The sequence below is a fragment of the Calliphora vicina genome, chromosome 3 (assembly GCF_958450345.1).
Source record: "Calliphora vicina chromosome 3, idCalVici1.1, whole genome shotgun sequence".
Classification (NCBI taxonomy): Eukaryota; Metazoa; Arthropoda; class Insecta; order Diptera; family Calliphoridae; genus Calliphora; species Calliphora vicina.
This window is the reverse complement of record NC_088782.1, coordinates 24,420,784-24,448,472: the sequence shown is the minus strand read 5'-3', so window position 1 is coordinate 24,448,472 and position 27,689 is coordinate 24,420,784. Positions and strand designations below refer to the sequence as shown.

Below are 27,689 nucleotides of genomic sequence, written 5' to 3'. Positions count from 1 at the left end.
AAATTCTGTGACAGGCCTGAATATTAAAAAACGGTGTCAAATTAAAATCACAAATACAGAATTATTAAACATTTTTGGAATTAATAAATTACACGGAATCTAAAGAACCTAAAACGAAATCGATCGGAATGAAAACTATGGAATTGAATCCATTCCGAACAAATTGTGTGACAGGCCTGATTGATCTTGTAGCCTGAAACATACCCCTTTCCTGAATATCCAATCAAGGCTTCAATTTAGAAGTCATCGGTTATCACTCCTACTAAAGATCTGAGACTTTTCCTATCCAATCCGGGTAAGGATATTCTATTACAGTATATAAGTTCAGTTCGGTGGTATTTCTTATCTATTTTTTTCCAAATGCCCCAAAAAAACTACTCTACAAATGAAATTTATTTACAATTTTTAAGTTTTTTAAAACAATGGGTAGCCGAATTCCGATTTTTTCTTACAATCACTTGTTAATAAATCTGACTTTTAATAAACAAAAAGAAAACGCTTTTATTATTTTTTACAATTCCTGCAATTTTTATTTTATTATTTATTTGTTGTTTCTTAATATGTTGCTGTTGTTCATTAATAACTATAATTGTTTGTTTTTTTATTATTTTATCATGTATAATTAATATGTTTTTTTGTAAATAATAACATAATAAATTTTAATGAAGAAATTGGGGGAGAAGATGGTAAGATTGTTTTTTTTTATAACCCCCTTTAATGAAAATTTTTTTAAAAAAAATTATAAATATTTTATAAATTGAAAAGAAATTAATTTGGAATAAAAAAAATTGGAAAAGAAAAAAAATTAAAGCTAAATAGATAAGTTTTGTTTTAGGTTTTATTATGTATGTATGTATTTATTAATTATTATTATTATTATAATTATATTTTGTATTATTAAAATATATATAGATTAGTTACTAATAAATCAGTCTATAATTAAAAATGTGTTTGTTATATATAATATATATTGTTTATTTTATAGTATGGTTGGTTTGCTTTTTTTCTGGTTTTCTTCTTTATATTATTAAACTTAATTTATAATTAAATGTATTTTTATTTATTTATTTATTTTGTATTTGTGTTTAATTAATGTTTATTTTTTTGTATTTTTACTGAGCTGCAATTTCTATTTATTTGGGAGGGGATGAGTGAGGGTGGTATGTTAAGGTTTTAAGGAGTTAGAGGAGAATATTATGTTACGGCATTTTAGAGCAGTTTTGTTTATAACCTGGTTTTAAAAAGTTTTCTTGTTTTTTTTTTAAACTTTCTTTTACAAATTGCAGATTCGGCTTTAGTAGAAGTTTGTTTAATATGTTTGTCTTATTTTAGTTTATTTATACTTCTATATTTGTGTACGCTTGTACTTTATTTTATTATATTAATTAATATTTGTTTTGTTTAAATGAAAGCTATATTTATAAATGGTTTGTGGTCACTTGTTAATTGTTCTCCTTAATAGAAACCGAAAACAATCTATTTTAGTGTATATGTGTCCGCTTTTTTTGTTTGTATGCTTAGATATTCAAGTTTTATTTTGTTTAGCAAAATTTTAATACATTTTTAACTCTTATAAAACAAAAACTCTATACAAAATTTGCAAATTTTGGTAAAATAAAAGTAGAATTAGAGCAATTCAATGGAACTTGCGGTTATGTTCAAAGATATTCAGGCCTGTCACAGAATTCCATTCCGATCGAAAGTGGAATTAATTTCGTATTTCGCTTCTTTGGAAAAAGTAAAACGACAAATTCTATCGGAATGAAACCACTTTCAGTTTTCAAAGTGAAATTGAGTCTTTGTAATTATTTGTTTTTATAACGATTTTAATGAATTTCTGTACCAAAAATTTCACTGTGGTTTTAATAGTTATAAAAAATGCTGTCAAATTAAAATCAGAAATACAGAATAATTAAATAGTTTTGGAATTAATAAATTACACGGAATCTGAAGAACCCAAAATGAAATCGATCGAATTGAAAACTAAGGAAATGAAACCATTCAGAACAAAATGTGTGTCAGACCTGAGGGGCTAAATCACCGCATTCGTGATCGAGCTATAGCATCGAAAAATAATTTCGATATCGAAATTACTATAAAATGTACTAAATTTCTTGCTCGATATCGAATGCCATAACCTCAAATAACAAAATTACGATTCATTTTACTCGATATTGAATGCGGTAGGTAGTTTGGCCTCTGAACTCCACTATTCATAAAAGCAAACAGTCTAGCAACATTACGAATGTTTATATCTGGAATATATATTGACATTTTCGAAATTTTGCATTATCTAACAGGAAATCATTGTTTTTCTAGTTTGTTATTCTCTGTCATGAGAATAATAAATCGAGTGGATTCAAAATTAGTTATTTTCAAAAACGAAAAATTGTCAAATTAATGTTCTAGAAATCGCAAGACTTTTGTACATTGAAAACTTTACTCGCAATCGGTTTAGAGATGAACTAAAATTTCAAGCATTTTTTTTATCTTTTAAATTTGAAAGATATTTGATGAAATTACATTTTTTCACACAAAAAAAAAAGTGGCTTGAATTTGTATTTCCTTTTTACTGGATAATGCTACTGAAATAAAATGTAGTTCAACTGCAACTTGACACTAGACTGGAATTACAGTTTTTAACATGAATTGCAGCAAAAATGCTTATTGACTTTCATCCCGAAAGTCTAGAAATCTGTAAAAAAAAAAATATACTGAAACGATTACAAATAGAGGCGAGTAATTTTCAAATTCTCCATATTATAAGTTGTTTTATTGAATTATAGAACATTCTGGAATAGCTAAAGCGTAATTCAATTTTGTAAATCGATTGATTTCAAAAACGAGCGATTTTCGAAAATGAATAGTCGAAAAATTTATTGAAATCACTCGATTTACAAAACATAGGGGTTAGTCAAAAATGGATTTCCGGATTTTCGATTAAAATAAAAGCGCCTATGATAATCGGAGTTGTCATAGGATCCAATCATTCACCCTATCGCGAATCAATATTTCACATGAAATATTTTCCCTTTTCCTTTTTTCGTTCATCAACTTTGTTCACGTGAAAAAATTCCCAAAAAACAATAAACAGCTGTTTAACTATTGTGAATGAAAAGTTCAGGGGAATATCACGATAGCAATTTTTCCTTCGAGGGAAATGGATATTTCACGGGAACAAAATTTCATATGTTATTGCCTATAGGGGTGACAGGAATGAGTATCATAGTCTTCGATACTCATAATAAAGTGGAATGATTTTTTAATAAAAGGAATCCAACTAAAGTTACCAGTGGTTTTAGACGATTTGTCTATGTGATTAGAAAAAATGTGAGTAGTTTGTCTCAATGTCAAATGGTTTCATTACATTTAGATTATTTGTTCTCTTCTAAATAAAATTTTCACTAATCTGACTTGTGTGACAATGTAAAATGGCCTCTATCCTCTTTAGAATATCACATTTCAAGACACACTTTTTTTTATCAATAAATTAAGCTTTTATATTCATATTTATTTATTTTATGTAATACAAAGCCTAAAAAGGACAAAATAATTATATTACATTGCTTTAACATAAAAGGAGAGCTCTCTTTACAAGCGAATTCGATTTTATGTTTGTTAGTGCTAAAAAAGTATGTAGTAATATGCGATCATTTAAATGGACTTTAAGATAAGTTTAGACCTTATAAACAAGTTTTAAAATAGCTTGTTAGCTTTCATACAGTCTACTTTTTTAAGAAAGTGACAAGCTATTAGTTTAAAACAAGTAAGAGAGCTAAATTCTACAAGATTAAGATTGAAAAAAATTTGGTAAAAAAAATTCGAATTAAAAAATATTTTTTTAATTATGTACATACGATTCGCCTTTGAAATGTGTATCAATAGTAACCGAACCAGGACTATATCCGATATATTGTAGTATCAGTAATGTTTGTAAGTTATTTAGGGGTTTCGGAAAGTCGATTTCTACTGACAGACGCCGCTATCTATAACGACCCACAATATATATATTTTTTAAGGTCGCAAATGAAAAATGTAGAAATTTCAAACGAAATGACAAACCCTTACCACACATGGTGAAGGATATACAAATTAATGTAAATTTGATCGAAACTTAAAATCAATTTGTTCTTTCTCAAAAATTTACAATTTGAAGTTGAGATTTTTCTAAATATAATTAATGGATCTGATCGTAAATGCATCACCGCAGTGAATCTGAGGTGCAACATGTTCCAAAAAGGCTTCTGCAGAAAACTGATAAATGATAAAATCGTAATTGATTTTTTTTTTCAATTTTTCAACAATAATAAGTAGTTTCGTTCGTTAAATTACCAATAATGAAATAATCAAAAAAAAAAGTATTTCAAATTTATTAAAAAAGAATTTCTAATTTTGTGCAAAATTGTTTGCGTACAAAGCGTCAAAATAAAGTCTTATAAGAAAATGTATTAATCTAAATCTAGAAAACGGACACAGTGTTTTTTCGGTGGCTCTTGATTTTACACATTCTTTGTTGGTTTTTGTTGTTGTAATTAATTAATATTATTATTATTATTGTTTGTATGTAATTATGTATAATAACATATACTATATATATTTATATGTATGTATATATTTGTTTTAGCTTGTTGTTAAGAATGGAATTATTTGTATTTTTCATAACTTAAATTTAAAAAATATGATTATTTTTTTCTTCTTTGTTTTAACTTCTATATATATTTATATGTGTACAATATTGTTTACTGGCAATATTTGGGGCAGATTTTTATTTATTTTTTCTAAATATATACCTTATAAATTGAGGAGGACGCCTTCTTGTTTGAGAGGTGTGTATGTAAGTTTTTCTGTTAGATTAAAGGGAGTTAGTTGTATGGTAGATGTTGGGAGGTTGCTGATTTTTTTTTTCAAGAAATTTAAAGGAAGATCTTAAAATACTTAGAGTAGAATTGTTGGGGGTAATAATTTTAACTAATAGAGATTTTTAAAACAAATTATGATTTAAAATAACAAAAAAACAAATTCTTCTATATTAAAAAAACGTTAACTGTGTTTGTTTTGGACATTTGGAAGCGTTAATTGATTTAATTAAATGATTAAACAAAACATATATAGGGAAAACAAACAAAATTTCATTGTTTTAAAAAAAAACGACAATAGAAATTATTATTTTTGTAACAGAAAAAATTAAGATTGCAAAGGGGCGTCTAAAACAAAGTGTATTTGTTGTTACTTAGCAATTATTATTATTTTAATTTAATTTTGTTAATAAGGATTAAATTAAATTAATTAATTAATTATATAAAAAAAAAAACATAAACATAAAGCTAAAATTTGCCGGTTTGTATTATATGTAATAACAAACAAAATTGTAATAAATTTTGTTGTCTACGAACAAAATTATCAATATCAGTTCTGTTTTCAAATCATCATAACAAAAGCAATGGCGTTTTAATCGAAATAAAAACGGTATAATGAACAGTTGTAGCTGCTGGGTTGGGGGTGGGGTAGTTTAGAAAATTAAACTAAAACAGAAAAGACAAATACATAGACATAAAGAAATTGAAATTCTTCTGATCTAGGTATTTGGGAGTTTTTTTTTTGTTTTTTTGTTTTGTAAAGTTGGAAAACTTAATGCGCATTATTAAATTTGTTTGTTAGCCTTTGAGTTATGATTTTATGAAGCTTATAAAGCCTTTTGTTTCCTTCTTTGCATTCATCTGCTACTAACTACAACTTTTTCACAGCAAAAAAAGTTGAATATGGTTATAATTACTTTTTGTTTTAGGCATAGATTAAAACTTGGCGTCTTTTGAAGAAATATTTATAAACATAATAACGAACTAAAATCAATTTGGAGATAAGAATTTCCTTGATTATTGTTACTAAATAATTTGTTTTTATTTCCTATGAACATTTAACACAAGCGCCTTCAACATCAAAATCTAGTACCATTAGTTTGGTTTCTTCGGTACCGTTGCGTGATCCAACTGCGCATATTAATTTCGTATCGTTGGCTCTGTAAAATATAGAAAAAAGTAAAGGGGATTAGTAAAATATAATTTAGAAAAGCTACTAAAGCAAGTAATTGCCATTAATATTTTGTTATGAACCATTTATCACTAAATATAACCCAGAAAAAGTTCCAAAACGTATCTGTGTAGTTGCCAAATAATTAAAAAACAGCTATTTTAAGGCAAATATTTATGAAATCAAGTGATCTTACATTATTTTTGTATAACTGTCAAAAACGAAAACACGCATTTCCAATAAAGCTCATTATTTCAATTAAAAACTTACCTTATACGCCAAACAACACCGCCAGAACCACCCGAATCTAATGAAACTAAATTGCGTATGAATTCACCAGTCTTAACATCCCATAATTTAACCGTTCCATCATCCGAACTGGTAACAACAAAGCGGGAATTGAATTGCAAACATGTAACAGCCGATTGATGCTTATTGGAGCCTAAACATTAAAGGAAAAACATAAAATTAATAAAAAACAATTCACATCAAAATAAGAAAATAAAACCATCATCTTACCGGACAAGGTTTGTAAACATTGACCAGTGGTAATATCCCAAACTTTAACCGTCGAATCGGCATTACCAGACACTAAAATATTTTCACGTAATTCCATACCAGAAGTTAAACTTTGATGGCCCATTAAGGTGTGTTTACAATTGCCTGTTTCAACGTCCCAGACTCTAATAGAGGTGTCCAAAGAACCACTTACAACATGAATACCATCAAACTGTGAAAATAATAAATAAAAATTAATAAACAAAAACCTTATAATAAAAATAATTTCGTATGTACCTGCAATGAGTAAACTCGATTGGTATGACCTTGTAGAGTGTGTAGACATTCTGGTCTCTCTGGATGCCAAATTTTTACCATATAATCATAAGCTCCTGATACAATTAATTTACCATCGTATTGCACACAACGTACGGCCGCTAAATGGCCAACTAAAACCCTTAAACAAGAACCCTGTTCAATGTCCCAAACACGCAAAGTAGCATCACGAGAACCACTAACAACTCTGCAAAGTAAGGAGGAAATAATTTATTAATAATTTTATATTAAACTCAAATAGACAAACAAACAAACTTACTTGTTGCCATGAAGATGCATGCAGCGTACGGTGGAGGTGTGACCCAAAAGTGTGTGTACACATTGGCCCGTTTCCATGTCCCATACTTTAAGAGTACGATCCGTACTACCTGAGATTATGATATTGCCTGACATTTGCGATGACCAAACACCGCCAGTATGGCCCACCAATGTGCGTAAACACTAAAATATTAAAAGTAAAGCTATAAATCTTGACAAACGTAGTACGAATAAATGAAAAACTCACCCTTCCTGTGACAGCTGACCAAACTTTCAATGTATTGTCATCCGAACCAGACACAATGCGATTTCCGGAAAATTGCAAACATGTTATGACATGCTCATCGTGTCCTTTCAGTACTTTCGGCTGACGTATGGGTCGTGAACGCCAATTCATTTCGATTATGTGTTGACGCATGTATGCCGCCTTCCATGGCGATGCGATCGGTGGCATGTTACCAGCTCTACCGCGTTTTGGACGATCAGTCCGCGGTTCAGTCAATATTTGAGCTTGGCGACATTTCTCCTTCCACAACAGGTTGTCATCGCACAAGAAACGCCAACTGCGACAGGTTTGGGCAGCTCGCAACAGATCCTTAGGATCCAAATAGGAAAGTACTTGCAATGCCAACTCTCGAGGTAGTAAAGAAATAAAGTCTCGTTGAAATTGTGGTTCAATCACTTTCATCATGTGACGCACTTGTGTTGGTTCACAGTGGTCGATCAAACGATCGACGGCCAACAGACGTTGAGCATGTGACCAGCGTTGGAATTGTAACAGCCATTGCTGTAACTCTGGTGGCGGATTATCTCGTGTGGGTATCAGCGAACGTGGTGTGCGCCTTCCCAATGGAGAACCGGTAGAGGTGGTGGCCAACAGCTGTGATGGTGTGGTGATATGAACTAATGCGCCGACATTTATATGTGAAGAACGCGGGGTTGAAGTGAAATCGTAAGCAACACGCTTACGACTATTGCTTTCTAAGCTCGTTGCAGTGCCACCGCTACCCGTTATCGTGGCCGAGTTATAATCATGTTCCATCAGTCGTGTATCTGTGTATTTGCGCTTTCGGGTTGCTACACAATCGGGCGAGGCTGCTGCATCTTCTGATATGGAAAGATTATGCATTATATTGTAGGAAAGATCGGCGCCACCATCTTTGCCATACACATGTCCGCTGTCCAATTCATCGACGTCATTCAAATCACTAATACTTCCGCCATGGCTGCTGCCATCACTCATGGAACCCTGATGACACGTACAAATCTCTTCAACGTCTGAATTATTTTCCTCACAGTCAATCCACGAAGTGTTTTGGTGGTTGAAGTTGAAAGTGTTGTCCAATTGATCGTTGAGCATTCTAAAGCCATCCAATAGGTTCTGGGAGATCTCGGAGCGGCGATGATTGGCGCTGCCACTACGACTGGGTAGAGCGGCCGCAGACAAGCAAACATCATTTCCGCCATTTGCGGAAACTGATGCTGCAGCATTGGCATTTGAACGGGACAAATACCGTTCATTAGTTTGAGCGCTTGCATTCACTTGCCTTTGAGTTCTGGGTGGTGGGGCGTATTGACATCTGGCCGAAGAAGTGGAGGGTTGAACATCATCGTCGTTTGCTTCATTCGATGAGGATGAATTACTATTATGATTAGAATTATTGACAATTGGTTGTATAGCACTGGTGCGACTACAGCCATTTTCGAGTACACAAACTGCCACAGAAGCTGGAGCAGCGGTGGATGAAGAGGATGTGGACGAGCTGGAGGAAGATGAGTTTGCTGCTGACAATGAAGTTGATGATGTGGCGGCTGTTGAAAGTTTGTAAACTTTCTGTTCTTGTGTTAATACTTCTGGACGTTTGTTTAACGTCGAACTAGTTGATGATGGTCGTGATGTAAGACTATCGTTTGAATTGGAATTTGAATAAATTTCGGAATTTTGTGTCGATGCTGCTTCCACAATAACGGATGTAGAATTCGTTGTTATGGCTGATGCTGATGTTGATGTTGATGCTGGTGTTAGTGATGAAGAGGAGGTGGAGGCGCATGATGATGACGACGACAATGATGAGTTGGCGGAGAGGTTTAAAGATTTTGGTATTTGTTCAGTACTGCTGCGTTGTGATGTTTTTGTAGTAAGTTCCTGCGGTTGCTGTTGCTGTTGTGGTTGATTATGACTTAGAGTGTTGCACAAATTCATTTTGGCAGTTGATTTGGTTAGACGTCCGATTAGCTTACGACTACTTGTGGGCGTTGCTGACAAATCTTTATAGGTACACTTGCTATCAGAAGAAAATCCTCTGGAATGGCTACTAGACGGTTGCTCCTCTCCACTATTTGCATTATTATTGTTTTTCTGCTGTTGCTGCTGCTGTTGAGATTTAACCAAACCCAAGTCAAGCACATTTTTCTTAACCAGCGAACTTGATTTCAATATAATACCTCCCGTAAGACGCTGTTCATTTTCAAAATCACGGCGTTCAATTAAATCCATTGACTCTATGTCCGATAGAGTGGGCATTAAAATAGATGATTTCGAACCACTTGCAGAGGAGGAAGTAGGTAAATCCTGAGAATTTATATTGTTATTTGTGTTGTTGTGATTCAAATTCATCTTTTTCAAACGTGATGACATGCGCTCGTGAGCCTGTGTTTCGGGACATGGTTGAGATTCGGTTAAATCGTAAATCATATCATTGGATTCTTGCAAAATTTTACTACATGCCGCCGTAGAAGATGTGGGAGTTTCGTTGGCGTTGGCTGAATTTTTAGAAAATTCATCACTTAAACGTTTGGGTTTCACATTGTTGTCGTTCACGAAATCATTGTGCGACGACGTACCCTTTGAGGAGTTTGCAATTTGAGCATGATGAAGATGGTGGTGATGATGTTGTTGTTCTTCTACCACGGGTGTTTCCAAGAATATCATGGTGCCATTTGTACTCATGATAACACCATTATTTTGGGGCTGTGTACTAGAAGTGTCCTGTGTTGAGGTGGTATTTTGTGTTGTACATTTGGAAGATTGATTTGTAGTATTCATGTCACACTCTTCCTCTTCGTCCTCGGGTTCATCATCATCCTCCTCGTCTTCATCTTCCTCGATGTGTAGATTGTCGTCTATATTTATCAAATTGCCTTCAACAACCTCTTCAATATCGTCATCATCCTCAGCTTCATTAATCACTTCGCCATCAACACATTCGTCATCATTGTCCTCTTCAACATCTTCGTCATCCTCGTCATCATCATCATCATTGATGACATAAATCTCAGATGAATTGAAAAATCCATTATTACTTGCTGCCGATTCGGTTGAAGCATCGGAAACCTTTATTATTTGTATGGCATCTGTGGACGAACTATCATCCACTACGGCCACTGGCTCTAATGTGACATCATCATTTGTTGTTGGCAATAGGTTCGATGAACTTATCTCATATGCTTCCAAAACTCCAGATGTGGTCGTCTCATCATCTTCGTCCAAGACTTCGGCAAAATCATGTTGTGAATTTGTCTCAAACTCTTCTTGTAGTAGCGACATGGAACTACGACTTGTGGTGGCCTTATCAAAATCTTCTTTATCTGCCGACGAGTTTAAAGAGATTTGATCTGCACTATTATTGCCGCTCGACGTTGACGATAATGATGAGGACGTTGAAGACAATGACGACGAGGATGTTAAAAAAAATGGCGCTTTTGTGGAACAGCTATTACTTGATGTTATAGTTGTAGTTATTGTTGATGAAGAAGATTTGGTGAGATTTAATGCAACTGTTTCAAATTGATCGATACATTTTTCTTCCATAATACACCTTAAGAAATTAAGGTTTGATACTCCTCTTTTTGCGTATTTATTTGAGTTATCGCGATTTTGTTTTTGTAACTAAGGATTACGGTATTAGATAATGTAATAATTATGTTCTTGTGGCTTGAAGTTCTGAAAAAAAAAGAGAAATATTGAAAAAAAAATTAAGATTTATGCATAGATTTATACTTTAGATTGTAAAGATAATGAGGAATATTATTATGAGAACCGTTCACTATGGGTAAGAAAATACAAAAATGTCTTATATAAAATACCATCAAATTTACAAATTCTTACTCTCTTCACTCACAAGTGACATTATTAAGTATTGGAAAAATCTACAAAATCATAAAACTTTCAAAGACAAACAAAACAGCCAGCTGTCATCTAAAATATTTAGAGCTGCGGCTGATCGTACTATGTTGGGTTGGTGATGGATTCTTTATTCTAATTCTTCTTTAGGGTACCTATCTTTTGAATTGCTCTTCAGACGGAAGTTACTGCCGTAAAACGTGCATCCAACTGGCTTAGTTATTATCAAATATCTGGGGATGTGATTGAACCCATTTCTGATATTTCCTTTTCAAATTGCAAGCAGAAACTGTATGAGACTGCACAGAACAGATGGACCAATCCACTTGTGTTATTGCGAGATTGTCTCGGACCGTATATGATTACGGCAGGATGAATCTGCTTATAGGATTCCGTCGTGAACAGATAGGGATAATGGGTGTGTTCGTAAATGCAGTAAATTTGTGCATCACTGATGCCACGACCTGCAAACTTTTGCAACATATAACTTAATGATGCATTGCTTGCACAAATTTGCGGCATCACTGCCAACAATTTGAATTAAAAAACGTTTGACGTAAAGCAATAATCGCAAATATGCTTTTTCGAACGCTAAACTTTTAATTTGCTGCAGTGATGCAATCATACTGAATTTACGAACACACCCAATTATTAAACGATTTAACGATTACTGGAAGTACTAAAAAATAGAATCATTATAGCTGCGCATTTATAATGCAAGATTTTTGTTCGATAAAACAATAAATTTTGCATCCAAAATTAAAATCGCAAGAGTCTCCCTTATATTACAGCTACTTTTCTGCATTTCTGTAAGATTTTACAACGATTAGCTATAATAGAAGCATTGAATCGTTTCCGTACGTTTCTATTGCATCCGAATTATAATAATTTGTGGCTGAGGCTGGCATTTCCCGGCTCTTGCCAACATCAGGAAGCTTACACTTGCAATCCCTTTCCGCTCGTGTTTAGAAGAGTTATCGAGGATGAATCTGAAAAACATTCAATCCTTCATCAAAGAATCTTATTGGTACAATATGGAAACAACGAGTGTCGAATGGAAGACCTGCTGTTTACTTCTTGGGTATCACAACGGGATCAGCTTTTTGAATGTACCCAAGTGAGCAGCTACGAATTCCTTGTGGAATCCTTGTGATATCGTCAACAGGATTTCGCAGAGCATGCCTTACAGATTTCGGGGTGTATGGGAATTTGGAAAGTTTGGACCATTGGATATTACCAATTTCAAATTCTCATAGAAGAAAACGGCGCTGGTTAGGGCATCCACTTAACAGATTGCTCAATTATAATATGACTTAAACTGTTGACGAAATCCAGCCTGCTCATGAGAAGCGGTTCGAATAACTTTTGTTGATAACTTGAGAGATTATCTTGACGTTGATTAGGGTTTTGCCACGTCAATTTCTGCATTGTGTCGTCTCCTTTTTTTGGTATATTAACAACATGTAAGTCATTACTTTAAATCATCGCACAGTGAATTTTGTTATCTAAATTTTTTTATAACTTGGAGATACTTTTAATATTTCAGAATATAAATTATCCGATCCATTTTTCCAAAATATAAATTTTACTCTTTTTAAAAGCATTTCTAAGCTTCAGAGCCCTTGCGGAGACCGGTTGACTTTATCCGATTTGACTAAAATGTTCAATGAAGCAGATGTGTAGTGTCAAGTTGTCGGATCCGGTTTTATATCCTCGTTAACGTAATAGCACTTAAGTTTGAACGTCACTTTATATTAAAATCATATTATTCATACATATGTTTTTTTTAAGATTTGAGCTGCAATAATTTCTGAGTTATATTGAGAACTAATGATACATCCAATCTTTGATCTTAAAAAATAGCAAAACATTTAAAAATAATTAAATTTCACATTTTCTGCGCTATATAATAAGAAAAATCCAAAACTTCAATTCGGTATTGAACAAATAGATATAAAAAACATTTTATTACATGTAATGCTGTAAAAATCTTCAAAAACAATGTAAGCCAGCCAACTCAGATATATTTAAAGCACGACACTAATGTTACAAACAATTTTCACAAGTAAACATTTTATAAATTCCAATCCATATTGGGTTTTTTTTGTCGGTTCAGCAATGCACTATACTAGTAGACGTCATAATGCAATAGCAACCAAAGGTTAAATGGCCAATTTGCAGAATGAAAATCGAAACAAAAAAGACAAAAAAACACCTGTTTCTTTTATTTAGTTCGATACACTTCTTTTTTTATTATATTATTTTCATTTTCAGTTCTTTTTTTTTTAGCTTGAAACACATGTATTAACTTCACTTTAGTATAATTACACTCTAGTTCTGGCGTATATACAATATTAAATATACTCAAAGTGAAAAAACTAAATGATTCGTAATTACCGCAAATTAATCAACATTCAATTAAAGTAATATTAATTTATCATAATTACAAATTTAAACTTAGCAAAAAAGAAAAGAAATAATAAAAAAAATGGCAAAAATAATCCTTCTCTTCGTTTAAAAACAGAACGCAACTAAAACATGATTACACTACTCATCATCATCCATCCCCAGTACAACACTCTACCTACTCTTCGTAGTACAAATCCACAACACAAACTGCCAACATTCCGCAATGAATTAATACTGAGAGAGAACACAAAAAGTGTATAAACCGAACGGACAAAAAATGGCTAAATTCCCATAGTGGTGGAGTATTTTGTATACAAAAATCATCATATAAAAAAAATAAAATTAAAACAGACAACAAACAGCAACAACAAAACTAAAACGAAATGGAAACAAATGGAAGAAGATGTTGATAATAATGATGATGCTATTACAACAACAATATTAACTAATACTACTACAACAACAAATGTCAGAATAAAACACAAAAGTATCGGAGATGTATGGATGCATTGTTTAATATTTTGAGTACTTTTCTTTGATAAAACAATACAATATATAGTACCATAATGAATAGAATGACTTCTACCGAGTTCATTAAGTATTTCAATCTATACTTTTGAAAGATTGCACTCATTTATTGCTAATAATGAGTAAATGAGTGCAAATCCATGTGTATACCAAAATATTAGAAGTTTAATCATTGTTCGTAGAAATTGAGAACATCTGCTATTGATGTTGTTGTAACAGGTCTGCTGTCGTTGGAAGTTCTTCCCTGGGAAAAAACTTCTATCGTATGCGGGAAAAATTGCAAGAAATATGTTGACGCTGGCAAAAGAAAAATATATTTTTGTAATTTACAAATTTGGAATTTTTTGGAATTTGTTTTGACCATCAATTCTAATTAATATAAAATTTGGTCAACTATAATCCACGATGTTAATTGTGAGTCACACCTTAACGTCAAGAATTTTGCCCAACTTAATTTGGCATTTCTTTCTTTCATTGCTTGACAAATTCAGCCTGAAGCCTTTTACGAAAATGGGCGTTCAAATCAAAATGTACTTCGGGATTTTTTTTGGTCAGCATAATCGATTAAATGTGTTCACAATCGGTATAATTGTGCGCAAATTTCAGCAAACAGGATCTGTAGGATCTGTGCATGCTCGCCCAGTTCGTTTTGCGGAAAACATTTGCTGTTGTTCACTATAGTGTGGCAGAAGAGCCGTCAGCATCTCTCGAACATCACACGAACATTGTCCGCCACGATCATGAGATTTGACACCGTTGGACTTCAATCTTTGGGGATATTTAAAAGAAAAAGTGTACTTCAATAAGCCAAAAACAATTCAATAACTAAATGATGAGATAATTCGGCACATTAACGACATTTAACCTCAATTATGGCTCAGAGTCATTGAAAATATGCGCCATTGGATAGAGGTATTCCACCGAAGCATTGGCATACATAATTGAAAAAGATCTTCTATCATAATAAAAAATATTAAGATAATTGTCTGAAAACTTTTAGTTTTAATTACAATTAACATCGTGCATTTTGGTTGGACCACCCTTAATAAGAAATCTGAACACAAAATAAATAATTTCATGAAAAGAAACATCAAAGATTATTTTTTAAAAAATAAAGTTCTTATACCCGTAAGATCAACAAATAGATATCTATCAGTGCTTAGTTTCTTAAGGAGTAAAAATTGGTAATTTTTTTTAATCTAATGTCAGATACTTTTTGGTTAAATTTATCTGCTGAGTATTTTACACCACAGATATCTATTTCTTGAAATTACTGGAATTAATTGTTCGATCATCGATCTATCACGCCCACACGATTTTGATGTTTTTCAAGACCCTTCAAAATATATGAATTTACCAATGCTTTTAAATTAAAACGAATTTAGGGTTTTTGGAAATTAGATTAATCTAAAATAAATTCATGATCCATTTTTTGCTTACATTAAATTAATGCAATGTAGTTGATACAGCTGTCTTTAAGTTAATAATTGCCTGAGGTAGAATCGGCTAGTTCTGGAGCGAAGATTTAATTGTTATGGGAACGAGATCTGTTATATATTTCTGATGGCTATAAACTGCAACTGACAACACTTGCAAAAGGCTGTCACACCACGAAATGTATCCCCCCAAAATAGTACAAAAAACATAACATTTTAGTACCACATCCAGAAAATTCGCATATCTCCTTTATGAGAAAACAAACAAAAAAAAAAACAATACACAGATTTTGTTGCTCTTCCACGATACAACAAAGTAGTAAACTAAGATCACAGTCACAAGGCGGCAGTTGTTATTCTCACGTAGAAGTGGCAGTAAAATAAAAAACAGAAATAATAAAAACAAAATAAATAAGCAAATAAAACGATGGGAAAATACACACACATCTAAACACCAGCTGAACTGAACACATTGAACAGAGGAGAAGATGGTGAAAAACAACAAAAAAAAAAAAACAAAAAACAGCAGCAACTACAATAACAACAGACAACAGTGTGTAAAAACAACAATATTTTGTAGGTCCTAGTTGCTGAGAGTTATTAAGAAAACAACCCGCTAGGCTGGCTGACAAATCGAAAGACCGACCCAACAACCAGCCATCAATGAAAGAAATATCTTACAAATGCAAAAAAGCTAAAAACAACAACTACACGAACAACAAAATTCACAAGTGAAGCAAGCAAAGCAGCAGCTAAAAAGTAAAGAAGATTTTTGTTTAGCAGAAAGCAGATTTTAAAATAAACAAAATTTTTTGTTCATCAAAAGAATATTATTTTTTTTTTGTATTAGAGGTCAATGAAAGAGGAGGAGGTAGAGATTTGTATTTCCTTTTTTTTTGTAGAAAACCTTGCAAAATATTTTTGGAGTCAAATAGTAGGATGTTGAAATGTTTGTACGATTATATAAAAGGCACTTTATATACAGGTAGAAGTAGAGTAAAAGTAGAGGAGATTTGCAAATATTTAAAGGGGCTACTAATTTTGTAAAGAAGTGTATGTATGTATAGAGGAAGTGCAACAAAAAAAATACATAAATCATAAAAAAATTTGTTTTAATAATTTTACAGGAAATGCCACAAATGTGTTGAAATAAAAAGTGTTTAGCTCTTCATCATGGTTTTGTAATTTCTACAATATTCATACGAATATTGTAGAAATATAACGTATACATATGTATATTTTGGATCCTTAAAATCGATTTAACGATATTCGACTTTCCGCTCATCTGTCTCTGGATTTAAATCAAATTTCCAAAGACTCCAAATATGGAACTTACAAACATAATACATCAATATATCGGGTAGTATCGTAAAAACAGCGTACGATCGGATTAGCTACCGATTCAAAATGGTTATAAGCAGGGCAAGGATTTCTATGCAAATGCATGTTTGTAGTCAGTAACTCAAAATCACTTTTGACAATTTATCTTTCCGAATCGAAGAATTTGCAACAAAATGGCATCGATTTGTTGTTGCATATTTTGTTATAAATGCATATTTTGCATATTTCTCTTTTAAATGCATATATTAAGCATATTTTTCCATTTTATTGCATATTTAGTTTTCTTTTGGATATAATTTTATATCAGTGTACACTGTACATTAGACCGTATCTCAAAAAAAATCCCCGTACACCCCCTAATATAATGTATTTCTGCAAGACAGTTACGAAAATTTTTTTTTGCCGAACGTAGGGGTCGCCTTTTTACATTTTTCGTTATATATTTGCAATTTACAGTCGGATCTTAAAATATGATATATCAATATTTTTGTCTCGGGAAGACCAATGTTTTGCTCTAAGGGCCATATACCTCAAGTATTCCGTTCTAGTATTTATCCACCAGACTGTACCACCCTAATGTCAGAAAATTAATGCTTGCAAGAAATCATTAAACTTTTGCTAACGAAGTAATTCGATAAAACCTGCAGAACCGTCGGCATTTACGGTCGGATGTATATATATGATGTAATGAAATCGTGTCTTTTTGTCAAAGATAATTCGACAAAATTTGGTACAATCTTTTTTATTGCTCCAAGGACGAAATCTATTGAATTTGGTTAGAATCGGTCCATTATTTCTCCTAGCCCTCATATAATTTATTTACGATTAGGGAAATTTATATTTTTCGTTTATTACTAAATATATTTCTAATAAAAAACTTGTTTTTATTGCATATTTTTTTAATTTTTAGTGCATATTTTCTCTCTTTATAGTGCATATTATAAGCGCATATTTTTAATTTTTTAGTGCATGAAAATCCTTGCCTTGGTTTTAAGTTAACGGAAATGATAAATTTCAATATTTCGGTAACGGTAAATTCATTCTGAATTAAATTATTAGTAAAATTTACAAAAAATTTAAAATATGTTGGTATATTTTAACATATCTAGAAACAATTATTGAATAACATATCTAGAAACAATTATTCATTTTTTGGAGAAAAAAATTTTTCCAATTGTTTTTTTAAATTTTAAATTTTTTTTAAATATTTAGCAAAAAAAAAAATGTTGGTGAAAAAAAAAATTTCGGGTTAAAAAATATTTTTTTCCGATTTTGACCCATTGCAGGTCCAACTTACTATGTATGGTATTATATACGTCGTTGCAAAGATCTTTGAAATATCTATCATTAGATATCCATATTGTCTATATTAATAACTAAGTAATCCAGATATAGGTCAAAAATCGTGGTTGTCCTGGTTGACCGAGCCGGAAGAATTCCGGAGATATTGATGTATGAATCGTGTATGTAACTTATTTGGGGGCTTCGGAAAGTTGATTTCAACAGACAGACGGACATGGCTTAATCGCTTAATGGCTAATTTTCCAATTCTATTTTAAAGTATTAAAGTCAGCATTGTTACCCTTGCAAATATGCATAATCTTTTTAGAAAATTGACAGAGCAGTATTTGTAATTTTGTTTGTTAGTATAGCATATTTACATTACATTTAAGACATATTTAACAAAAAAAACTAATAATAACGAAAATAAAAAGGGAAAATGCAGAAATATTTGCAAAACCTATTAAAATTTCAAAACTATTTCAATTTACAGCAAAAACAAGAAAACAACCTATAAATTTCAAAACAAAGTTGCAACAGTGACGAATCGTTGTAAATTTATTTATTATTGCTAATAATTTCCTTCAATTGTTAAAACAACAATAAAAAAAACTACGAGAATATTTGTACACAAAAAAAAAACATTGTTCTAAAGCATAACAAATTGGCAATCAATGAAAGAAAATCTTTAATTCAAAACTATACCTTTATATAAATTATAAATGAAATGAAGATGTGTGTATTCCTGTTTAGAGGAGTAACATGAGAAAACAAAATTCCCATAGTACAATTTATATAACTGGATGGATGGATGATGATGATGATGATGCATACTGCAACAACATCACACAATCTCTTTACACTCTTCAGCTACAATAAAAATGTAAGTAAGTATTCTATGGTGTGTGATTTAGGTAAAACGAACGCATCGCATCTTGTTGTATCTTCTTCACTTTCATTTATTATCACTCATTTATAGTGTTTATGCTCTGTTGTTGTTATTGCTGCTGGATAAATTCTCATCAGCTCATTCAGCTTTGATTGAAAAATTCAACAACAACAACAACTACTATGAAAAATAAGAAGAATATCGTGATGATGAAAATTGTCGATGTTTTTTTTTGTCACCAGAATTTTTAAGGAATTGTATCTTGAAATGTTTTTTATTTGTTTTGCTTAAAATTCACATTTGAAAAATAATTCGAGCCTTTTTAAACTTTATTAAAAATGTAAACAGCTGACAAACTACCCTATTGTCAGACTGGTTTTAAAGCAAGTGGCTATTTCTTATATTTTTTGTGTTTTTTTTCAATAAGGGAAGGTCCACTTTATGTATTTTATTTAAATTTCTTAAGACTTCATTTTCATGGTTTTTAATAATAATAATACCCTAGAGATAAGGATTTTAGCTACCCTGCAAATAAATTGGGAAGTAGTTCAAAGTGAATGTCATTTTCACGAGTTGCAAAGACAACTTTCACATTAGGCAACTTAGTTGCACAAATCTCTTGCCCAACTAATACAACATGCTAACAAATTATAAAGGATTCCAATTGCCAAAAGCTTACAGCTTTATTGCAATACAAATAAACCATATATGCTACTCTTGCAAATATACTACAATACGAATATTGATTTTCGCATATACATATATTGGACGTGATCATTTTGTATGACTCTCAAGGAAATCATAAGCGGAGTTCACTATTAAGTGCGAATGGTCTTGCACCATTGCAAATGCAAAATTTTACAATAATCCAATAACAAAATCCTATACAATTTTGCATTTGCAATGATGCAAGACCAAATATTTTGTTGTTGTGGCCTTGCAAACTGTAGTAATTTTGCTAAATTGCAAAGGTAGTTTACTAATGCGCTTAGGAGCAAATGGCCTTGCAAAATTGCTGATGCGAAATATCAAATCAAAACAACATTCAAAAGCCTACAAAGTTATTGCAACGCCTTAGAGTATATTTGCTACTCTTGCAAATATACTACGAAGAGTGATTTTCGCATATATTCTATGTGTGAGAAACAATTTAAAATGAATAAAATCAAGATAATTTTGGTTGAAAAATTTATCTTAATTTTTTTTATTGTTGTCTAGCAAATTGTAGCAATTTTGTTAGACTTGCTATGGTTGCAAGAGTTATTTACTTTGATGAGTGAATTTTTCTAATGCGCTTGGTGTCGCAAAATTGCAATAGAAAACTATTGAACTTCTCTCAACAACAAAATTCAGCATTCGATATTTTTCTTATTTGAGATTATGGCATTCGATATCGAGCAAAAAAATCATTTTATCAAAATTTTATAAAAAAATTCTCCAGTGAATAACTTTAAAAAAAAAGTGGAACATTTGTTATATATGGCCCATTGGGCTCAGTTATAATTGTATAATAATAATAAATAAATAATTAGAAGGCAAATATTCACAAGGTGCCACCTTTGAACACTACACAGATATGAATCAGCTGGTTTCAGTAATATGGCAATAGAAAACAAACAAAATAAAATGTCAGAATGGTTGTGGTTTGGAAAGAGTTACAATTATATATCACACTTGTTGTCTATCTGCAAACCACAACCATTTATCTAAGAATTCACTATACAGTTATTCCTCGATATAGCAAGTTCAAAAAATGTGTACGAAAATCACTTAGAGCTAGTTTCTTGGATAAAGATAATATACATTATTCATTTAAACCTAGATTAAACTAAAAATTGTGTTTCTCACATATTGTTTATTTAGTATATAATCTAGGTTTAACTGCGCATCATTGGTGAGTGAGGAATGCACATGTGATTTGACTGAAAAGTATGGAAAATTGACAGGCGGTCTTCCATTAGTGAGAAACACAATCATTCGGTTAAATACCTGCAAAATTTGTTTCATGTTTAACATAACAGCGTGTTAAGCTACGTTTAACTGACAAATAAGATACTAGCAGCTCCAAGTTCTTAAAATTTGTCTAAAATGAGGAAGAAGCAATAAAAGAAAGTAGAGAATTTTATATTTAATGAGATCATTGTTCAAAATTGTAGATTGTTCTTGACATTTAATAAATTCGTGAATAGAATGACATGTCTTGATGTTTGATTGATGATCATTTTAATTTTTAGTCTCATATTGACAGCATTTCTTCCACAATATCATTCCAGTGATGAGAAGGTTATACGCGAGTGGATAATGCTTTATTAATGTCTTATATCTGGTATTGTATTGTGGTACGAGGGGTGTCGAATTTGCCATATTGTCAACAGGGTTGTGAGATTAATTTTTGGTGTCGGAATTCACGTAACTCCGTATGTGCAAAGATTTCATGACTGATTTTTTAAGGTTTTCGAGTTTAAGTTAAATTTCATGTGATCTTGGTGTGTTAATCCAGAAAATGTAATTTTTTCGAAAAAAAACTTATATTTTTTTCCTCGAATTTTCGAATAATTTATATTCGAATTACAACCCTAATGATAACTAAATTAATTAATAATTTGTTCGTACTAACCATAAATTGTATTTTTTTTTATTAAAATTTAAGAATGTCGTAAATAAATTAAAAATATCAGACCTGTCACACATTTTGTTCGGAATAGTTTCAATTCTGTAGTTTTTCTTCCGATCGATTTCGATTTAGGTTCTTCAGATTCTGTGTAATTTGTTAATTTCAAAAATATTTATTTTTTTCTGAAGAAGCGAAATGCGGCATTAATTCCATTTTCAATCAGAATGGAATTCTGTGTTCGAAAACCTAGAATTTAACAGATTTTTTGAAACAGGCTCTAAAATTAATTTATATTGTTTAAATACATTTTTTTAGTTCATGCCGAATATTAGGCTTTTGTGGGTTTCGCTCTGAAAATCCAGGTTTTGGCCGAATTATTAATTATTTATAAAATAAAACAAAAATTCCAAATACAGTTGGTTCTTTGTGCCTGAATGAATGTGAGTCTTTCATTAATTTTCTCGACTTTATAGAAAAATGAACTCTATTCACCAAAATTATTTCTTATACAAGTAAAATTAAAAGAACATTTTGTTACATTCTTTTATATTCTGCATGTAATGCAAAAAAAATATATAAAAAAAACAAAGTACATATTGTTTCTCAATGCCATTACTCAGCCAATTCACAGTAAACGAACAATGTCGTAAAATTTAATTCATTTTATAGCTCCTCTCTTATACTTAGTGTTTCGGTATTTTCTTCTCTTTATCTCATTCGTTTCAATTCGATTCGATTTTTTGTTTTGTTCATATATATTTTTTGCAATATATAGAGTAGGATATTTATTTTTCTTTCTTGTCATTTACTTTTGTTATTTTACTTTTTACATTGCAAACGTTTCTATACTTAATATAAAGAATATGCAGACAAAAAAGTAAACGTATAAGAAGAAAAAAAAACATAAGGTAATACCCTGCTGTTTCTCTTATTTCCTGTGAGGTTTCACAAGCCCAAGATCAGTCACTGAACTAAGAAGGGGCAGCAGCAGTTACACAAAAAGAAAAAAAAAACAAAACACAGTTGAGCTAGCAGCAGCAGCTCATCTTTAACACATCAAACCATCATTCGTATCGTCATTGTGAGCTCTTGATCTACCTGTAAATCTTCTATATATATATTTTTTTCCCAGACAAATCTTCAACTTTTTCTTATTTTCTTTTCTCTTTTCTTGTATGTGTTTCACATTTTATTGCATTTTATATGAATTTTTTAAAGGATGTGTTCTGCGTTTGCAGAAGAAGCCCTTTAAAGACGTTTAATATTGGTGACACTAAAATATTCATAACCAAAGTGGCTGGGAAATGGTAGTTTGCAGCAATATGCACAAAATTTTTAATGTAATTTACAAAGTTATTGGCGGTAAAAGTAAATATTTACCATACTTATGTTCGTTCTTATGCATACATGTGTATTTTAGATGACAAAGGGTCGGTTGTTAAACATGCGTGGGAAATGGGATAAAGGCACTAATTGTGTTAAATATCAAGCTCGATCATTTATTATTTATAATGGGTGGTCTGATCTGTAATCAAGAGCATGAACACAAATCGATTTTAGTTTTTGCAAACCTATTACCGAATATTTATTTTATCGAAATTAATTAAAAACAAGAAAGAGAGCTAGCTATATTCGGCTCTATATACTCTTCACCGAAGAATAGTTTAAGATAAAGATTGAAATAAAAAAATTATGAACAAAATTTAAAGAAAAATAAAAAAAAAAATTGGGGAAACAGAATTTGTTGGTGAAAAATAAAATCGGGTTAAAAGTTTTGTTCCCGATTTGACCCATTTTCGGTCCGAATATTTATGGCGTTATATACGTGAAAAGGTCTTTGAATATTGTGTATGTTAATGACTTATTAATCCAGAAATAGGTCAACAATCGAGGTAGTTCTGGTTTTTTTTTATATCTCAGCCATTAGTGGGACAATTTTACCAAATTCAAATAGCAACCGAACCAGAACTTTATCGGATTAGTTCTTCGGAAAGTTGATTTCAACATACAACGAACATGGCTATATCGATTCCGATATCTATAAAGATCCAGAATATATATTACATATATTGTACACCCTTACCAATCATCTGTAAGGATCCATAGTTGTTATAATTTATATTTCTAGCAACATAAACATCGGTTGGACTTAAAGGACTTAAAAATTTTGATTTTGGGAATAATTTTTGGGTAATAATCGGATTTCAATAGCCCAGTTCTCGAAATTAATTCCCACAGCTCTCAGATTTCGTCTAAAAGTTAATTTCAACTGTCAAAGTTAAATCGAATCCTCTAACTATAGGAATTTCCATGGTGATGGTAAACAATTTTTTAAGATATTTATGTTGTTGTAGCTTCAATGCTTGCTTAGTTGACAGTCATTGGCAAGTAAACTCGGGTCATTCCGGTACCTAAAGCCGCCTGTCGTGGGACTGTTAAGATATTTATATTTGGTATGGAAATTTTGTTTTATAAACCTTTTATAAAATTAAAAATTAATTATGAATATGGGGGTAAATATGTTATTAATTATACCTAAAGAGAATTAATTCTCAAAATAATAAATTCAATACGTTTAAGGAATTATGAATAGGAATTCATTTGTAATGAATTCTTTAATGTAATGGTTAAGAGATCAAATTTATTTTGACTTTTGAAATTGAATTAAGAATTAAGTTTTTGAACCTATGATTATTTGAAAAAAATCTAAAATTTTTTTTCATAATTTATTCACGGTTTTGACTATACTATACAGTTTAAACTAGAAACCAAAAACATCAAAGTGGATTAACGTTAGATTAGTGGGTCTATTAAATAATAGATACTGAACTAAAGATGCGTTGTCAGGTTCCAAAATGGTATTATAGATGACAACTGGCAGCTATTTCTGTTGCCAAATTGGCAAGCAGAAATTTGTTTGAAAAAAAGTTTGGTTGCCATTTATAATCGACCCATAGATTACTAATCTAGATTAACTAATCTGATTATTAATTTGTATTTATTCGTCAAGTCAATAAACTCGCCTAACCTTTTAAGTCTAGTTTAAGGTGTTGTTAGATTCAACATGAATCATATTTTGACAAGTTAAAACTAAACCAACGAGGGTTTTTCGTAGCGATAAATTAAAATCTGTAAACTCGACAAGGCGACATTTAAATTTTAAGCTACGTTTAACCAAATATATTTGATTAGATCCATATCAGCAATACGCAATAACAATATTTTCAAAATAATATACATATATCTAAATGAATTTATTTTTTTGAGTTTAACCGAGAATATGAGTTAAACTTGGTCATTTATGCATCCTACCAAATATAAACTAGCAATTAAAGTGTATGTTAACTTTTACTTAAACACTGTAAAAAGGGCCGCTAAGTTGTTCATACATGTTAATATATAAATTTAAATTTGTTTATAAATGGCTAATAGTAAAGTACAGAAATAAAATTAAAAAGTTTTTTAAATAAAAAACTAAATTAACAACTTAAATTGCAACACATATTTATAAACAAAAACAATAGTGAAAACAAAAATGTTTACACATAAATCGATAAAACAGTTTTTGAATCAAGGCTAATGAAAAACAACAACAAACATCACATTTTGACAATTAGAAGACATTCAACTACGCAATAGCCAACTATTAATCTTTGAACAGTTTAACACCACACACAATTAATGTAAATATTGGAAAAAAAAGAGGAAAATCTCACACTTTATTTTATTGTAAATTTTTGCATCCATTAACTGTGTATTGTGATGATAGTCCATAACCTTATATTTATCAAAATCACACTACACGATGACACCTGCAATGCAACACTGCATTCTCTGGGGTGTACCCAACACCGGCATCGCTAAAGACATTTATCAAAATTTGTATGACAGTACATATAAATTCAGTGTTAATATGTATATTATACATCATATGAAAGGTATTTCAAGCACTATTCAATAATACCCATATTCAGATTATTTATACTTATAATTAAGAGCTTTTAACACACAAACAAAAGATGTTGTCACGATCTTGATTTACGCCGAATTTTTTACAACTTATGTTGAAATGAAATGTCCTCCTAAACTATGGGAGGATGTTGTCGCTACACTCACATTTCTGTACAAAATTGCTCGAATTTGGCTACTAAAAAATACATCTGAACAGATTTTCCATGCCTGTTCGCTTTTATTTCTTGGAATTTTAGATTTTACCATTTAAACAAATGATTATCTTCTTAATGGTGAGCAGATTCGTTGTTAAACAATTTTGTGGCCACTATTAATTGTTGATCCTCCAGCAAATTTCCATGACCACTTTTTGTTGGTGTCTTAACAAATGTCTGATGGTGTTTTGCTCATGTGAGCTGCTCAGTTGGGCATGACTCTGCATTATCGACTAAACAAAAAGCAGCGCGGTTACTGAAGAAACCGCAGCAGTAGCTACTGTTCGCATAACACAACCACACATATTTCAAACGTCACGACACCCAGAAAATTTTTTTTATTATAAGAATTTTTATTTTCTATTCAGCATTTTTTAAGCTTTTCATTTGGGGATTTGGAAATTACTTTAGATTTTTATTACAACATTTTTGTAAAGTTTATAGTTTTTGCAATTGTTTGTTCTCACTTTTATTTGTCGAAATTTTATGCAAAACTTTTTATTTTTTCTTGACAAAAAGAAAAGCCAACCACTTCTTTTCTTACCTCGACCAATTAAGTATTTTTGCTGCTGCCTTTTTCTCGGTGAACTTCTTAGGTTTGTTGGTTTCTTTTCTTAAGAAAATCACGTTTTTTGAGTATATTTTCTAGTTTTTTTGTTTATTGTTATATTTTATTTAATAATTTGTTTTGTATTTATAATTTTATTCTTTTTTTATAAACGAATCTAGCTGAAAATTGGCCAGCTTATTTTAATTAAAAAAATATTGCTACTTCTTCGACAGATTTCGTTTCTTTCACACAGTGCTGCCAAACGGTTCAGTTAAATAAATCGTCGAATTGCAATGGAAAAACGTCAAAGTCGACATTTTGAAGAGTGCTGCCAAATTGCAACGAAAAGGGTGCCAAAAATGTCGATTCTTTCACAAAAAAAATTAATAAGCGTTGTATCTTGAAAAAAATATGAACTAAGCGATTTTTATAATAGGGGAATTCACGAATAGTGAGCTAGGCATATTTAACAAAGTGGCGAATTGAAATGAATACAGTCGAATTCACGTATTTTATATATATGTATGGAGTTTGACTTTTCTTGTACTTTTATTGTTGTTGTAGCAGCAAAGATTGCTGATTTGACAGCCGAGTGAACTCGGGTCATTCCGGTGCGTAGATCCGGCTGTCGTGGGAATACTTTTATTGTACTTTTACGTGCTGAAGCTAATCGTATACATTTTTTCCTATTCTCTTTTTGATGAAAGTTTGGCCAAAACCGGCCAAAAAACTATTATGAAAAATCGCTTTTCTATATATCCTGAACATTTAGGCAGTTTTTTTCATAATCGTGTAAAAAATTAAAATATATCAATCCTAGTTAATCTCAAGCCCTTTTAATGATATCATAATATTTGATATCGATTAATTTTTTTTAGCAGATATTTAAGATTTTAGTGATTTAAAAAATAAATGAGTTCCTTTATGAGTTTATTGACGCAGCTGTTTTAATGCACCAAATGTTAAAAGTTAAAATAAATTTTCAGCTTAGTAAATATGTAATTAAAAATTTTAAACAAAATTTCATAAAGGTAAAACAGTGCCAAAGGTACGGCAGTTAACATAGTCAAATGTCTGGTAACATACTGCTTTTGTTTTTAATACACAATTATACAACTGCGCATAGAATTTCTCTCACTCTGTGGCAGTGTTGATAACGCTTTTCAATATTTTTTATTTTTATATGAAATTTTGTCCATAAATCGCAAAATGCTTTTTTATTTTATGATGACA

The 27,689-nt window shown here is 31.1% G+C and overlaps 1 protein-coding gene across 1 annotated transcript; it reads right to left on the bottom strand.

Moving 5' to 3' along the window:
- Positions 1 to 820: 820 nt before the first annotated feature.
- Positions 821 to 26,733, bottom strand: ago (archipelago). The gene is made up of 7 exons (XM_065506444.1): positions 26,451 to 26,733; positions 7,367 to 11,062; positions 7,121 to 7,302; positions 6,823 to 7,048; positions 6,547 to 6,757; positions 6,298 to 6,469; positions 821 to 6,016 (listed from the first exon to the last, which is right to left on the bottom strand). The coding sequence occupies exons 2-7, from the start codon at positions 10,928 to 10,930 to the stop codon at positions 5,905 to 5,907; spliced, it is 4,467 nt and encodes a 1,488-aa protein (XP_065362516.1). The 5' UTR covers positions 10,931 to 11,062; positions 26,451 to 26,733; the 3' UTR covers positions 821 to 5,904.
- Between the last annotated feature and the right edge of the window lie 956 nt (positions 26,734 to 27,689).

Bases quoted from the DNA above. Each gene is read 5' to 3' on its own strand.
- ago (XM_065506444.1), bottom strand. From the start codon at position 10,930: ATGGAAGAAAAATGTATCGATCAATTTGAAACAGTTGCATTAAATCTC. The intron at 7,303-7,366 runs GTGAGTTTTTCA...TTAATATTTTAG, and splicing joins GGTCAGCTGTCACAGGAAGG to TGTTTACGCACATTGGTGGG. The intron at 6,758-6,822 runs GTACATACGAAA...TTATTTTCACAG, and splicing joins ATCGAGTTTACTCATTGCAG to TTTGATGGTATTCATGTTGT.